At 40.0% G+C, this 16,983-nt stretch overlaps 2 protein-coding genes across 24 annotated transcripts in view; one reads left to right on the top strand and one right to left on the bottom strand.

Annotated features, from left to right (window-relative positions):
• Nucleotides 1–521: 521 nt before the first annotated feature.
• On the bottom strand, nucleotides 522–5,542 carry FBXO48 (F-box protein 48). 5 transcript variants are annotated; one of them, XM_069582988.1, is made up of 4 exons: nucleotides 5,435–5,542; nucleotides 4,479–4,620; nucleotides 3,064–3,405; nucleotides 522–2,505 (listed from the first exon to the last, which is right to left on the bottom strand). In XM_069582988.1, the coding sequence occupies exons 3-4, from the start codon at nucleotides 3,367–3,369 to the stop codon at nucleotides 2,344–2,346; spliced, it is 468 nt and encodes a 155-aa protein (XP_069439089.1). In that variant the 5' UTR covers nucleotides 3,370–3,405; nucleotides 4,479–4,620; nucleotides 5,435–5,542; the 3' UTR covers nucleotides 522–2,343. The 5 variants fall into 5 exon arrangements, with proteins under 5 accessions (XP_069439089.1, XP_069439088.1, XP_069439091.1 ...); XM_069582987.1 differs by having other exon boundaries at nucleotides 5,439–5,542; XM_069582990.1 differs by having other exon boundaries at nucleotides 5,288–5,529.
• A 41-nt stretch (nucleotides 5,543–5,583) lies between these two features.
• APLF (aprataxin and PNKP like factor) overlaps nucleotides 5,584–16,983 on the top strand; it is a 98,347-nt gene continuing 86,947 nt past the window's right edge. For 6 of the 19 annotated variants that reach the window (XR_011255613.1, XR_011255614.1, XR_011255615.1 and 3 more), the window contains exon 1: nucleotides 5,757–6,069. Coding sequence is in view for 3 of the 19 variants with exons in the window: in XM_069582976.1 (XP_069439077.1) it covers nucleotides 5,974–6,069 (96 nt within the window). In the remaining 16 variants the exon portion in view is untranslated. The other 13 variants (XM_069582974.1, XM_069582981.1, XM_069582982.1 and 10 more) reach the window with 12 other exon arrangements.

Here is a 16,983-nt window from a genome sequence, read left to right as displayed (position 1 = left end):
GAGGCCTGGTGTGCTGCAATCTGTGGGGTTGCAAAGAGTTGGACATGACTGAATGATTGAACTGAACTGAACTGAAGACTGAGTTATAAACTAGAAGCAACTGAAAAAAGGTTTCTATAAACAACAACAACAACAAAACTAGATCTTGAACTGATCAAACATTAAGCATCACTGGAAATTCCTTAATACTCTTCCCTAATAAACTTGCCTCTTTACAGACTATATATATATAACATGTTGTTTTATCTCTGAGTTAAAGCACTCCTTTCATTTGAATCCACCCACACACCTTCTCAGATGCTAACGACTTGATCTGATAAATGTACAATTCATTCTAAACCCATTCCATAAATTTATCATTAAGTTCTAAAACTTTACTTTCAGTGTAGACTGTAGTCACAGTAATAACTTATTTTAATGGTATAAAAATGGTATAAAACAAAAACCAAAGATTATTCATATAACAATATTTAAAACTGATTGGGGTGATCCAATAAGTAAAAATGAATGATACTTTTGGGTGAAGTATATTTTCAAGTGTTTATTCAAAAAATATTTCTTCTTTCCTATTTTTCTCTTACAGCTTTTAAGAGAACAAGAATAATTCTTCATATATTAGCATTAATATTAAGCATCCCATATATCTTATGGGTTTGTACATTGCATTTCAATACAATATTATCTACTAAAATATGTTGAATTATTTTTATTTTACATTCTGGGCAAGATTATAATAAATAATATAAAAATAATTTAAAAACTCTATGAAATATCTACTATGTTCCAGGTTTTGGAACACAAAAATAAATAAATGGTCCCTGCCATTAAGAGGCTCACAATCTAACGGGGGAGATATACAAATCAAACAGACAATTTAATGTAGTATGACAACTTTGAGAATGGTATGTACAAAGAACTACGGAACCTTAAATGGTCACTTAATGCAGAATGGTAGATATTTGGAATGGTTTCCAGGTTAGGATGATACACTATACAAAAGAATTTACGAAGAAGAGAATTAATGGTGAGTGAAAAGAAGAACATTTCTGTAGGGGGGATTACTGAATAATCCTAGAGACTGGACTGCCTGATCTTCAAGGTCCCTTCAAACCCCAAGAAGACAGTAGGAGATAACCCTGGCATGCTTCAGTCCATGGGGTCGCAAAGAGTCGGACACGACTGAGCAACTGAACTGCAACGAACTGAACTGAACCAGTCATCGTCTACTTGATTCAACAAAGGGAATCTGTATAGAGCGGGACATATTCCTCATACTTTTTGACTTGTTAAATTGAGTTCCTGGACTCTTACTTTTCATGCGATAGAGCATCATTTAAGAAGAAAATCTCATACTAAAATATTTTGTAGTCACGTTACTTATGGTGCTGATCACAGTTTCAGACGGATCAATGTGGTACTGCGAATAATATATCATCTACTTTTAAGTAAAAGAGAACAAAAGTTGAAGGTTCCTATAAAACCATAAACTCTAACAAATTCAAGTATATAGGTTTTTTGTAAATAATATTTTCCTTTCTTTTAAATGTGGAAAAACAAAAAGGAGCTCGTCCTTTTTCTTGGTTATCTACAAGGAGTACACTAGATGGTGCTACAAGATGTCAGAAAGAAGATGAGTTTTACCAAGAAAAACAGTGTGGAGTTTCGGATGGCACTTTCCATACATTTCAGCCCCTGAGAGTAATTCGAGGTTTGTAGGCAAGTAGTGGGGAACTTAATCTCACAAATTTTAGTTCTCTGGTTGGACTCATTTAAAATTAAACCAAAATGTTTTCAGTGTTTGACAATTCAATCTGATTCCACTGAAATGGAAAATTTTAAGTTATTAAAATATACATTTATTATACATTTAAACATATTGCTATTAATTTCATCTAGGGATTTTTTTCCCATGAGCCTATGTCTATTATTTAATAAATCTCTAAGTCAGTTCCTTCACATAAATCTTGAATTTTCAAATTATCATTAAGCAGAGAACACTAATAAAACTCTCTAATCATTAAAATACTGAAGTCCTGCAATAGATCAACACAAATACATGAAATAATACATTTTGAAATCACCCTATCAGTATAGTACTTTTATATAAATACCATTTCATGATTTTTCCACATTACAGTATAACCAGAAACATGTAGGTAAAACATTATTTTACCTAAAGTGCAAAATAAAAACAGAGTTTTATTTTTTACATTTTCTATTTAGTTTTCTTTTAAATTTTAAATAGTAAAAAGGCAAACAAAAAAATGGACGGTTAGAGACATACTTTTTATAATCTAAGAGTCATTTTAGTTTTAAACTCTCAAAGTTAGGAGAGTTTTCTGCTTATCTTTCCAGTTCTGCTTCTAGAATTTCCCCCCAAGTGTCTGCATCCATTGGGTACATGATTTTTTCTGGTAGGCTGATAGGAGAACATATGTTGCTGTATCTGCCACTTAGCCATTCATGTTTCACTTTACTCTTCTGATAATTCCTCAGTAGTATGATCTGAAAGAAGTAAACCACCATTGTTAATGGCAACCCACTCCAGGATTCTTGCGTGGAGAATTCCAGGGAGAGAGGAGTCTGGTGGGCTACAGTCCATGGCAAAGAGTCAGCAACTATCGCTATTACTACTACTACCACCATTGTTAAAGAATGTAGTCAGTGGTTGGTGAGTGAGTTTGTTTGAAGCTAGAAAGCTGACTGAACGGCTGAAAAGATTAAGTATTTACATTGATACACACATCTATTAATATATGTATGTGTGTGCTCGCACGTACAGAACAGTGTGAGTAATACAGTTTGCTGGGGATTCTGGATAGGTGGAGTAAAATGTAGCCATTGTGGTTTATGAGGTAAATGCCCCCCAAATTCAGAAGGATAGATGGGAGATATCCTTTTTGCAGGAAAAGAATATAATTGGACTTTAACTCCCAAAGCCAACCCACTCTGTATGTCATTCTGTATATGAAATCCTCTCTCCTTCAAGCCAGAAGGTAGAGTGTGGCTCAAACAGACCACCGTATTATCAAGAGGACTTCAGATTGCAAAGGTGAAACTTACCCTCCAGGGGTAGCCACTCTCCAGATCATCATCTATCTCTCTTTGACATACGGCTCTTACAGTCAGGCAGTGAGGTTTCCACAAGGAGTCGCTGTGTCTTATTGCATGATTCCAGCTCCTGCATGTCGCTGAAGCCCTGCACAAGCTCCGGATGTCTAGCTGACTGAAAATTTTAAAAGTAACTTCTGGAGGCAGCAGTTCAACAAAATTATTTTGACACTCTTTTTTTTCCTTTTCAGCATCCACAGAGTTCGATTCTATGTCAGAAACTCTTGAAGCATGGTTTCTCTTGGAGTTTTTCTTCATAGCTTGGTATTTTAGTGAATTATCCTCATATATAAACTGAAAGGCAAAGGTTAAAAACATTCACTGCCTTTAGATCAGACTGTAGACCCCCTTTGAGCCAGATACTTTCGTGGTTAGATTTAATGAACTTCAACTTTCTTGACTTGAGCTCTTTAGTCTGTCAAATGGAGCCAGCGATGCTTCTCTGGTGAGTCTTCTTACAAGGATGAACAGAGATGGTGAGCGAAGAATCTAGCCCTACATCTGAACTGCACGCAGGAGAAACCCAACACATGTTACTCCTTTTCTTCTTTTTAGATATTTTTGGTAAATGGGTTTGTTTCTAAACATTGGTTTTTCTACTCCCAAAGAAAATTATCTGAAAAAGAGATGTGATTCTTCACATTCAATCTATAATTTATTTTTAGTAGTAGAAACAACTATTGTGAGAACACATTCTATTCCAAGTATTGATTGAAAAAACTTTTGAAAATGTATATGTTTCAATTCTACTCAACACACTGAATACTAGTCTGTGGGAACAAATGCCTTGTCTTTAAGTTTTTCACTTATAACTTGTGACTTAAAGATAAACCTGATAAACTTTTAGTAGTTTATATAAGAATTGTTTATTTACTCACACTTAATGGGTAGGTGCTCACATTTGACACAAATGCTGTCTGAACTGGATAAAAGGTCTGGGCTATACTGACAAAATCTCAAATATTCAATCAGTTATAAGAGTTGTGTTTTAGAAATAGCTTCTTGAGGCTATTCCACATGTACAGTTAATTATGAACTAAGATAACTAGTCGTTAAGGCCATCAAACAACAGTGACTAACAACTATAAACAATATTTATAATATCTAGGTAAAGCACATGACTAAAGATCGAAAGTCCAGTTTGAGCTAATTTACCTAAGGTGCATGGTGTAGGCTCCTGATATTAGTTGAAAGCATGGAGGTATTTTGACATACAAAGACAGTTCATATTTACTCAAAATCAGTTTATTCCAGTTTGTACTTCCTTTTATAGCGAGGGGTGTTGGTGCAGGAGGGGTTTCAGATACAGCTAATACTTCATTTATCTTAGCTAATGACAAATTTCCCTTTCTACATGTGCTACTCACCTATATGTTTCTAAACCTGCCAAGACCACAGATGCTCCCGTTCATTTGGTTATGATCCAAGTTGGCTACAGTGGTCAGAATTTTAATGTCTGAGTTCAACAGAGGATTTCCTCTTGAGAGTTTAGGGAAGTAAGAAAGCAAACTGCAAAAAATAAGTTCATAAGTCAAGTTTTTGCACTTCTACCCTCTGCTGCTGCTAAGTCACTTCAGTCGTTTCCGACTCTGTGCAACCCCATAGACTGTAGCCCACCAGGCTCCCCCGTCCCTGGGATTCTCCAGGCAAGAACACTGGAGTGGGTTGCCATTTCCTTCTCCAATGCTTAGCCCTCATCAATATAAACTAAAGCCAAACTACTCTATTCTTGAAAAGAATATCATACTAGGAGAAAGTTACTGTGCATTTAAACGCACATTTGTTATTTTTCCTAAGATTTCACTGGAGATAAAATACGTCCTCCTGTTACAATTATTCCACACGAGGCAGATGAAAGCATTTGGATTTAACAGATGGGGGTGCCTAAACCCCACTAGGCATTTTTCTTCTTCCAAGTCCCATTTTGCCTGGATGTTTAGAAACCTATCCTCTTCTTTCTAAACCAAACTTTGCTAAATTACCTAACTAGGTGACAGGTCACCCCTCTTTCAGGTGTCACTCGGAAGGAGGAATAGTAAAGCAGGGCAGACGCCCGGCTCTCGGGGTGCCTCCAACCCAGGCAGACACTGCAGGCCGGAAGGAATGACCCCACGTCCCATCTGAACCACCCTCCTGGCATGCCCGGCGCCGACAGCAGCTGTCGGAGTCCAAATACCTGGGCATTGACAGGTAAACAATAACAACTGTCAGCACCGACTGTCACCACAGCTCCGGTCGGCCAAGCAGAGGCTGTGCGAGCGCCAGGGCCGAGCCCCGGATCACGCCTGCCAGACCTCAGCGTAAAGGGAAGACCCCCTCCTACCTACTTGGCAGCTGCTGCCTCTCGATCCGCGATTTAAATTGTCCAGAATTCGAATCCTTCCCTCTAGTCCCCTTCTTCCCACCCACTCTAGCCCCGCCTTGCTGACTCGGATTTCGCACAGGCGCAGAGAGGGGCGCGCGTTGCCTCTTGGGATTGGTAGTTTTCCCAGGGCGCCTGAGATCGTCAGTGGAGGAGAAGGGAAGACGCCTTGACTACAAGGACCGGCGTCCTCCAAGACGGGTGGGCGGTGAGAAGGGCTGGGGTCGCGGGGTTGGGTAACCGGGGCTTTTAAAAAACAGATTGGAGGCGGAGTGAAAGGGGATTCCCTGAGTACGTCACTGGCCGGAGTGGAAGGGCGGGGTTCGGTCCCCTCGGTGGGGCCCCAACTCCGCGCAGCCGGGGCACTCTTGAGGGCAGTCTTTGCTTTACCTCCGCTTGTGTTTCTTGGGGCCTCTCTGCGTCCCGCGCCTGTCGTTGGAAGCCGGAAACGGTTGCAGGGTCTCGCTCCTTGCGAAGGGGTCTATTTAATCCTCGCCGCCATGTCCGGGGGCTTCGAGCTGCAGCCGCAGGACGGCGGCCCCCGGGTGGCCCTGGCGCCCGGGGAGACGGTCATCGGCCGCGGGCCGCTTCTGGGAGTAAGTGTGGCGGGGGTTCGGCGGCCCCGGAGAACCGCGAGGTCCTGCGGGCTCCTGAGGCCCTACTCTGGGTCCTGCCCGGGTTCCCCACCGCTCCGGCCTGGCCTTTCTGGATTTTAGAAGTTTGAAGGCAGCACGCTTTTCAGTCAACTTGAACTAACTCGCAGACGTTTCCTTCTGCTGCCTTTAACAAGCACTGACCTGGATTATCGTCATTAGTGTTTTACCCAGAGGTCGGCGAACTGTGGCCCTGGCTCCAAATCCAGCCTGCAATTGTTGGGACCCACGTACTAAGAATGCTTCTCAGATTTTAAAACGTAAACAAAAAAACCCATATTAGCCTTTCAGGGAGAAGAATTTCTCTAAGGGTTGGGAATATTGCCTGTTGGCTTGATAAGCCACGATATTCATAGTAGTTTCTGGCCCTTAACAGAAAAAGTCTGCCAACCTCTGATCTTAGTTTTTCTAGAATAATTTCTTTTAAGCTTTGGCCCCTCTGGTGGTACTACTTTGGCTTTACTTTTATTGTAATAATCTTTTTCAGTAACGTCAGTGACTCACGTTTATGTAGTGTGTAGAATTCGGGCATTGATCTAAAGACTACCTGTACCAGCTTCTTTAAACCTTTCCAGACTTTTTGAGTTAGGTGCTTTTATCTTCATTGTTCAAATGAGAAAATTGAGCGAGTTATTTAAAGGACACACACACAAGATTTTGGGTAACAGAGTGCAACTGAGTTATGTATTCTTTCTCTGAGGTGTTTAGGAGTTAGAAAACTTGCCTGTAACATTCTGGAAATTTGTAGATCTCTCATTAAATACATACATATTGTTTTCTCTACATTCAACGTGTCTTGTTTACTGGCCACTTTATGCTGCGAGTCTGCAGACCCTAGCACTGCGGGGCACACAGAGATAAAATGGGTACTTGCCCTTCAGTTTTCTCTTTGACTGTCTGAACAAAGCTGTGTCAGTGAGCCTACACCAGGGAGTAAGGAGTCTGGTCAATTACTCTGATTAACTGCCAGTGTCTAAATGGAACCATTTGTATTAGGCTTAGGACCCCTCTCTGAGCAGAAAAAGGAAAGGTGGTTCAAGGTGGTGTTGGGGAAATTAGTTTTAGAGGAGTGTGAGTGTATGTATATGTAGTGGGGTTATTGAGAAACTTCAAGTTTACTTGCTGTTTTTTTTTTTAACTTAAATGTGTCTTACTTTTCTCCATAATCTATTATATACAACGGAGAAGGCAATGGCACCCCACTCCAGTACTTTGGCCTGGCAAATCCCATGGATGGAGGAGCCTGGTGGGCTGCAGGTCGCTAAGAGTCGGGGCACGACTGAGCGACTTTACTTTCACTTTTCACTTTCATGCATTGGAGAAGGAAATGGCAACCCACTCCAGTATTCTTGCCTGAAGAATCCCAGGGACGGAGGAGCCTAGTGGGCTGCCGTCTCTGGGATCGCACAGAGTGGAACACGACTGAATCGACTTAGCAGCAGCATTATATACAAACCTTTGGAGGAACTGCTTGGGAGGTTTTCTCCCCCTTTTCCTTCCTTTCTTACTCCCATCCGTCCTTTCCTCTCCTCCCTCCCCCTCTATTCCTAATTCTCTGTCCCTCCCTACTCTCTCTCTCATTTCATCTCAATTAGAAATAGAGTATCTGCTTCATCTAGAAATCTTATGTCTGGTTACTAATGAGTTTTAATTTACTTAACAAATCGTGTAACTAACGTAGAGTACTATGAATTGGGTTAAATGATGGGTGAATTTTAGGCCTCTGTTTTATAAATTTGGCACCAGGTCACAGACCCTTCATTATTTGTAGCTTGCTGTTTGCTAATAGGTTTGCTAATGTGAGACAAGCTTATTTGGTTTCTGTTTTTAAAAATGGTAAGGAATAGGAAGTCAGTTACCTGGTCAGGATTAAGCTTTTTCTTTTTGAATAGTCATTCGATGATGAGATTTTGTTGCCAAGTTTGATGGGTATTAGAAGTGAATGAAACTAGATGTGTTGAAGGAAAACTTTGAAGAATAAACGAATCACCTTGTGGTTTTCAAGATTTTGGAGCTGACAGGTGTTTCTTCTCTACAGTGGTTTAAAACTCCACATGAGGGCTGCAGTTTCAAACAACAGCAATTCCAGTGAGGGTTTTTTTTTTCCCCCCCTTCATGGTATGTGAGAGAGCACAGACAGTTCTAAGTCAGAAAACTCAGGGAGTTTAATTCATATCTATCAGAAGTGATTAATAATAATCAGGATGATTTTTTTTTACTCTCTTAATTAGTCATGTCTTTTGGAAACAAATTTCACAAACCTTCATGGTCACAACCTTTATGTTTATAATTCCAATGTGTTAAACATTCTCTGTGGTAAAATAATTTGGCAGTGGGAATGTCTTCATGTTTTTACAGAGGGGGGAAAGCTTAGAACTCTTGTAGATAATAGAATACAGTGAAAATCAATTTCTCATGCCCTTTGCTTTAGTGTGAATCCTGAGGGAACCCAAAGTCTTTGTTTCAGTTCAGTTCAGTCGCTCAGTCGTGTCCGACTCTTTGTGACCCCATGAACCACAGCATGCCAGGCCTCCCTGTCCATCACCAACTCCCAGAGTTCACTCAGACTCAAGTCCATCGAGTCAGTGATGCCATCCAGCCATCTCATCCTCTGTCATCCCCTTCTCCTCCTGCCCCCAATCCCTCCCAGCGTCAGAGTCTTTTCCAATGAGTCACCTCTTCCCATGAGGTGGCCAAAGTACTGGAGTTTCAGCTTTAGCATCATTCCTTCCAAAGAAATCCCAGGGCTGATCTCCTTCAGAATGGACTGTTTACTAAGTTGTAATTCTGATTCCTGATCACCAAACAAAAGGTTTTACAGCAGGATGAATCTCCAGGGAGTTATCCTGGATGAAAACAGCCAATTCCAAAGGTCACATATTGTATGAGTTCACTTACATGATGTTATTGAAATAACAAAATTATAAAAAAAATAACGTAGTGGTTGCCAGGGCTTACTGAAGAGGTGAGGGGAGCAAGAAGGGAATCAGGTGTGTCTGTAAAACAGCAATGAGGAATTTGTTTTGTATCTTCACTGTGTCAATATCAATATCTGATTGTGCTGCTGTACTATAGGTTTGCAAGATGTTACTGCCGGGGGAAATGGTAAGCAGTACAAGAGATCTTTTTGTAATAATATCTTATCACCATGAACCTACAACTATCTTAATAAAAAATTACTTAAAGATTTTACAGCATCTCAGCAGAATACTATTAGACCAAATTATTTGCTTTGTGGTTTTTCTTTAATTAAATCTGATTATACTCTTAATGAAAACTACTCTTTCTGGTTTCACATTTTCCTTATTTGATAGCAGGGATTATAGGGCACATTCCTTAATGATCTATTTTCTTTCAAGGAAATAGGACAGCACCAGGTATCTAGTGAGATTTTGTGAAGGCAGATGTAATTGAATCTATTGCTCTAATTAAAAAGGGAAGGGGCGCCCAGCGAGGGATGAGGATAATCCTGGGCTCCAGTGCAGACTCCTCACCAGGCATCAGTTGACTACTGTTCTAAGTGTTCCACAAAGTTTATATAATACAAAGTAACCACTCCCAAGCCTGGCAACTCTGCACTGTTCCTGTGTGTGTGTGCTAAGTCATTTCAGTCCTGTGCGACTCTGTGTGACCCTATGGACTGTAGCCTGCCAGGCTCCTCTGTATGTGGGATTCTCCAGGCAAGAGTATGGAGTAGGTTGTCATGCCCTCCTCCAGGGGATCCTCCTGACCCAGGTATCGAACCCCAGTCTCTTACGTCTCCTGCAATGACAAGTGGTGTCTTTACCACTAGTGCCATCTGGGCAGCCCCTGCTCTGTTCTTCCTTGATGCCAAACCTCACCCGCTGTCTTGGAATGCTAGTTCTACTTGGTCCAACAAGATCTGTCCCTGGGGATGTGCCAAGCACTCCTGGCTATGGGGGGTTTTTGCCCCTCGCTTAGTCACTGAGCCTGGTATAATTCCTGGCTCATAATAGGCCTTCAGCACATGATTTCTTCCTTTTCTGTTTCTCAGACCCACTCTTCCAAACCTCATAAAGAGCCTGCTTGCAACTTAGGAGTAAAAAGGACAGCGTAGAGTTTTGAAGTGGCTATAAATACAGTAAAAAGGCAGTGTTGCTAACCGCTAAAGCCTAAGGAGCAACATTCATGATGGATTGTTTACATTTTTCCTGTTTTGTTGACTCATTAGCGAACTCAGAAAATAGCTCATGAATATTTACTCTAGTTAGATGGGAAGAGTGAAGGAGAAGTAAGTCCTTGCTTTCAGGAAACTTAGTGGGTACGAGAGATATGGAAGCAAGTAACCAGAAAGGGTAGCTGGACAGACACTTCCAATGAGTGAAGTGGAAGAGAGTAAGGAAAATGACATGGAGACAAGGGTAGACGACAGCAGTATCATGAATGGCACTGATCGGGTTGGGGAGGCCACAAGGAGAGGGATCTGTAATGTAGCTTGTGCTGCTTGTCCCCATTCCTGGTAATGGAGTAACTGTTGGTACCTGGTAACAGAGTTATTGTTTTTCTCGAAGGTAGTAAGAAATCTAGATTTTTAGATATAACCTCTGATTTTAAAAAATTAATTTATTTAAACCGGAGGCTAATTGTTTTACAATATTTTGGTTTTTGCCATACATTGACATGAATCAGCCACAGGCGTACATGTGTCCCCCCCATCTTGAACCTGCCACCTGCCTCCTCCCCACCCCATCTCTCTGCTGCTGCTGCTAAGTTGCTTCAGTCGTGTCCGACTCTGTGCGACCCCATAGACGGCAGCCCACCAGGCTCCCCCGTCCCTGGGATTCTCCAGGCAGGATCACTGGAGTGGGTTCCCATCCCTCTGGGTTGTCTTAAAGCACCAACTTTGAGTGCCCTGCTTCATGCATTGAACTTGCACTATAACCTCTGATTTTTAAAAGGTCACATTAAAATTTTTTCAGTACCTTGAGCCAAACAGAAGAATCCTACACCTACAGAAAGGTGTAGGAAGGAACCCACAATTTAGATGAGGTCCGAGAAGGCTTTGTGAAATCAGTGACGTACTGAGCTGACTGAAGTGATAGAACAGCTAGAGTTTTGGTAGGTGGAGAGTGAGTGGTAGGAAGGGAAGGGCCCTTCAGGCTAAATGAATGTATGACTTAAGGCTCAGAGTTTGGGGAGTGTATGGCATATTGGATAATTGGATAAGGGCAAGTAGACTTGTGGGATGATCACACATTACAGCAGTGATTCTGTTTAACTTTTACAAACATTTAACAGTATGTACTAGTTTTCTTTCTTTTTAAAAATAGTCTCTATTAAGTTCACAGTAGAACTGAGCAGAAAATACAGTTCTCATATACCCTCTGTCCTCACGCATGTACCATCTTCCCCTCTGTCAGCATCCCCTGCCATGGTGGTGCATTTGGGGAACCTGTTTTGGCATGTCATTATCACCCAAAGCCCACAGTTTACACTAGAGTTCACTCTTGGTATACATTCCATGGATTTTGACTAATATGTAATGACACGTATCTACCATTGTAGTATTAGAGAATACTGCCCTAAAAATTCTTAATGTTCTGTCTGTTCATCTTTCCTTCCCTTCCCAACCCCTAGCAACTACTGGACTTTAACAATCTTCATAGTTTTACCTTTTAGCAGAATATAATGCAGTTGGAATCACACAGTATGTATATGTAGACTCTTTTTCAGATTGGCTTCTTTTCATGTATTTTCATGGTTTTTGAACGATGAGTAATATGTTCCACAGTCTGGATGTTTCAGAGTTTATCCATTTGCCCACCAAAGGATATCTAGGTTACTCCCACATTTTGGCAGTTATGATTAAAGGTGTTATAAACATCCGTCTACAAGTTTTTGTGTGAACACAAGTTGTCAGTTCTGGTTTAATAATGAGGAGCACAATTGCTGGGTAGTTTAGTGAGAGTGTGTTTAGTGTTGTAAGAAACTGCCAACTGTCTCCAAAGTGGCTGCACCATTTTTCATTCCCACCATCAATGGATGAGAGTTCCTGTTGTTCCTCATCCTTGTTAGCATTTGGTGTTGTCAGTGGTTTGGATTTTGGCCATTCTAATAGGTGTGTAGTGAATTGCTTTTCATATGTGTTTATCTCTAAGTCAGTGTCTTTAAATTATCATCCCCTATGTACTGTTGGATGTGAATACGCTGCCTTCTCACTTGCGTCCAGACCTCTGTCCAAACACTTTTCTCTGGTTATTTGATTCTGTAGATAGTTTCTGGGTATCTGTATTTTTAAAAGCTCTGAAGATGATCCTGTTAAGAAACCAGATTTGAAAACTACTTCTAGACACACTAAGTAGAATGCTTTGCACAGAACAGTCTTTAACTGATGTTTTACCGAAGTCCCAAGTGGAGATGTAGACCCTGTTTTATCTTACTGAGCTGTGTTTATGTTTTTATTCACTGTGCTGCCTCTATCGTAATACATTAAAGATGAGGATGATGTTCTCAAATTTGTATAGCATTCACTGTGTAAGCAGAATTGCAAGCCAAACAGGTTGAGTGAGTTAACATTTCAACGGCAGCAAGTCAGCACAATTCTATTATATTGGCTAACAATTCAGCAACCTTGAATTAGGAGCTCAGAAAGTACTGGATTTTACTTTAAAAAATCTAAACGATCCATATTTCATTAGTATTGTGCATTACGCAGGTGTTTGTGAGGTAGCCTGATTAACTCTAATTTATACCATTAGTCATAGGAGAAAGTATGTTAACAGGTTTCAAAGGCCACATGTAATATAGTAATAACCTTTTTAAAGAGAGATCATTCATAAACTGGAGTCTGCCTCTGACTAAAATCAAGTCCATTTTCTCAAACTTGTCCTTTCTTAGTATCAGAAGTTGGACTCTGATGCAGCAAGTACAATGATATTAAACATCTTGTATCAACTAGCTTTTGCTCTGTTGAGAAATAAGGCCCATTTATCATCTAATATTACGACAGGCTTGGTGTGGATGTTTGAGCTCTGGAGTGTGTGTTGGACCTGATACTGGGAAGCACTCTAGATAAGAAGAGTTTGTGGTGTGTCAACTGGTTTAGAGTAACCAGTCTATCTTCAGTTTGGGTCTTAATTTTACATTTTACTTACTTGCTACACAATATAAATTTGGGGAAAGAATTTTTTGCCAATTATGCCTAACTAGATCCCATGCTTCTTTAGGTTTATTTGTTTTCTCATAATACAGGCTCAAATCTCATGGCAGATGATTTCCTGTATTTTTCTACCATGATAGTTTGAATTTGTCTGTTGTTAATAGAACAAACCAGATAATCTTATTTGAAAGTACTGTAAATTATAAAGCCTTGTACAAGAAAATGTCTATTATCTCAGTCCTTGGTTTGCTATGTAGTTTATTCTAAAAAAATTTTTTTTTGCTCTTTCTCTGTTCTTCCATTTATAGGAACCAGGCTAAATGGTAACATTGACTTCATGAGATATATTATTCCTGTCTATGATATTCAGAAATTTCTCTAGGAAACATTGTCAGAAAAATTACATGGTGTTGATTTTTCAGTAAATACTGTTGTTGTTCAGTTGTGTCCAGCTCTTTGTGACCCCATGGACTGTAGCATGTCAGTAAATATTATATATGGATAAAATGAAATGAAAGGTCCAGTAGCTTTTCTACTTCTACTTTTGCTTGATTCAGGTTTGTTTTTTTATTTTTAGAATTTTGGGAAAAAACAAATAGGTCAGAGACCTTGGTTCAAAACACTTAAATATTTCTGCTGATAGCATAAGGAACTCTTCATTTTGTTTGACTTTAGTAAATGCCAAAAATAAATATTTGGCAAAGAAATCACAAATGGTTCTTTTAAGCTTTCGTGTCTTTTTTTTCCTCCACAGACACCATGTCTCAAAAATGGAGAAAACTTCATCATAATACATGAAATACACAATTCAAAACCAAAAAATCAAAGATAAGGGATCCACACTGTAAAATACAAATGTGATAACAAAAACAGAGAGCTTTGTCCCCATTCAAGACACAGCATGAAGAATTCAAGCAAAAGGGTTTTTACTAATAGCCTCAGAAGAAAAATTACCATCATTTTGGCTGTTGCTAACAAAGGATAGGAGTGATCTAACAAAGAATAGGAGTGATTTCAGTGTAATTCTTCAGCCTGTGTATTCTTCAGAATTTCTTTTCTAAGCTTCTGCTGTGTGCTGTGCAGTTCTTTTAATAATAAAATGTCCCTGTCCTTGAATGCTCAGTGTAGTTCACTTTTCTGTTTTCTAATATTCCTTCTCTGGCTGAGTATAAAGGAGTTTACCGTCAGTGTCCAGTATCAATAAAACAGTTGTTAGAGTAGTGTGTGTTAATCATAATTACTTTGGCTACAAGTAACAAATGTGACAAACAGCAGTGTAATCAAACTCATTTTTCTTCTGTAACAGAATCTCAGGGGCAGTCGGTCCAGGGCTAGTGCAGCTGTTCTTGGTTGTGCTTTGCATATGGCTTTCCTGTTTGTACTCATAAGGCAGCTGCTGTACTTCGAGGTGTCTACATGTGAGCAGGAAGAAAAGGAGAAAGGCAGAAGAAAAAAAGAGGTGTAGGCCAGTTGAGCCTGTTCCTTTTTACCAGGAACACATGAGTCTTCCTAGAAGCTCTACTCTGTTTTGAAATGTAGTTTTGTTGTTTCGTTAGGTATGGTGAGGCCCAGGGACCAAGAGATGATAGTTGTTGAAGAAAGAATTACAATTCCAGAGAGAAATAAGGGCACACTGCACCGCACAGGATTGGTGGAGGGCAGAAGGCAGAGCTAGGGGAACGGCAGGTAAGCCTTTCTTGTGGTTTTCTTGGAAATGAATGGGCAAGGAAGGGAAACAGAGTATCATCTAATTTAAATAATTATATGGGACTCTGGGCTATAAGGGCCACCTCTCGTTGTCTGATGCTAGCCAGGGTGGTTAGGACAGTGTAAAAAATCAGGTAAAGCCAAGGTTGGGGTATGGCTTTGAATGGGTTCATTTGCATATGAAGGTTGCCCTTGCAGGTAAGTCTTTTACTGTCTCTTTAGAAATAGTCTTTCTCTAGTCAGCAAAGTCTTAGATACCAAAGCATCGGATATAGAAACTAGAAAACATGGTTAATACACACTCTTTGGTTTGTGCTTGGCTCGAAATAAGTATCTGAGCCATCTACAGCGATGAGGACTTCTCGGCTTTTGGATGTTTTCAACTGGATGTGATGCTTCCCTGGTGGCTCAGATGGTAAAGCGTCTGCCTAAAATGCAGGAGACCCGGGTTCAATCCCTGGGTCGGGACGATCTCCTGGAGAAGGAAATGGCAACCCACTCCAGTACTCTTGCCTGGAAAATCCCATGAACGGAGGAGCCTGGTAGGCTACAGCCCATGGGGTTGCAAAGAGTCGGACACGACTGAGTGACTTCACTTCACTTCAGTGTTACCTTAAACAAAATTTAAGTAAAATTAGTGTTAAAGAAGAAATGAATGGATATTGATTAAGCAACTAGTAGCATCTGGTATACATGATATGTGTGAAGAATTGGCATCTAAAATGTTTGGGTGTAGTTTAAATCATGAGTTACAAATTGAAATGCCTGCAGAGGCCAGGTATGCAGAGGAGTGGAATGGACTAATTGGAAGATTATAGGGAGTGCTAGGGACTCTGAGGAGATGGAGGGCACCTGTACTCTTCAGAGCACAAATTTAAAAAAGATACTGAGTGATTTCCTGAGTGTTGGCTCCCAGTTTGTGGAGCTTAGTCTAAATCAAAGAAGTTTAAGAGAAAAAGTAGATATAACTGATAGAAGTTTATTAATTTCAGTGGCATAGCTGCAAATTAAATCATACTTCAATTATCATGTCACACTGCTTCTATCATGTTTACTGCTTTTTCAATAACCTAATGATAATCCTTTTAGTACCAAATAAAAATGTATCAACATTTAAAAAATATGAACTATTTTCCTCTCAACTTTTTATTTTGAAAGATTTCAGGCCTGTTGAAAAGTTGAAAGGCTGGTTCAAGAACACCTATGTAACCTTAACTTAGATTACTTGTTAACATTTTGCCACCTGTACTTTCTCTTTCTCTGTTGCAAATTAGTTAGCAACAGACAAGTTGTAAGTATCTTTTTTAAAAAAAAAAACCAAAACACAAAACCTTTTTATTTTGTATTGAGGTATAGCCGATTAACAAACAGTGTTGTAATAATTTCAGGTGAACAGGGACAGACAGCCATGGGTATACATGTATCCATTTTCCCCCAAACTCTCCTCCCATCCAGGCTGCCACATACCATTGAGCAGAGTTCCATGTGCTAAACAGTAGGTCCTTGTTGATTATCCATTTTAAACATAGCAGTGTGTACATGTCCATCCCAAACTCCCTAACTGTTCCTTCCCGCATCCTTCCCTCTAGCAACCATAAGTTCATCCTCTAAGTACGTGAGTCTTTTTCTGTTTTGTGAGTTCAGTAATATCATTTCTTTTTAGATTCCACATGTAAGGGATGTCGTACGATATTTCTCCTTCTCTGACTTACTTCACTCAGTATAACACTGTCTATCCATGTTGCTGCAAATGGCAGTTTTCCACTCTTTTTTAATGGCTGACTAATATTCTGTTGTATATATGTACCACATTTTCTTTATCCATTCTCCTGTTGATGGACATTTAAGTTGCTTCCAGGTCCTGGCTATTGTAAACAGTGCTGCAGTGAACACTGGGGTGCACGTATCCTTTCTGATCATGTTTTTCTCTGGATATATACCCAGGAGTGGGATTACAGGGTCTTAGGGTAGCTCTGTTTTTATTTTTTAAAGGAACTTCCATACTGTTCTCCATAGTAAGCCTTTAGTAC

This window comes from Ovis canadensis, chromosome 3 (assembly GCF_042477335.2).
Source record: "Ovis canadensis isolate MfBH-ARS-UI-01 breed Bighorn chromosome 3, ARS-UI_OviCan_v2, whole genome shotgun sequence".
Classification (NCBI taxonomy): Eukaryota; Metazoa; Chordata; class Mammalia; order Artiodactyla; family Bovidae; genus Ovis; species Ovis canadensis.
This window is presented reverse-complemented; position numbering and strand designations above follow the sequence as displayed.

Excerpts from the sequence above, each read along its gene's own strand:
- FBXO48 (XM_069582986.1), bottom strand. The coding sequence starts at position 3,429 with ATGTTTTTAACCTTTGCCTTTCAGTTTATATATGAGGATAATTCACTA. Across the intron at positions 2,506-3,063 it reads AGAGTGGCTACCCCTGGAGG|ATCATACTACTGAGGAATTA; the intron begins GTAAGTTTCACC and ends TACTTCTTTCAG.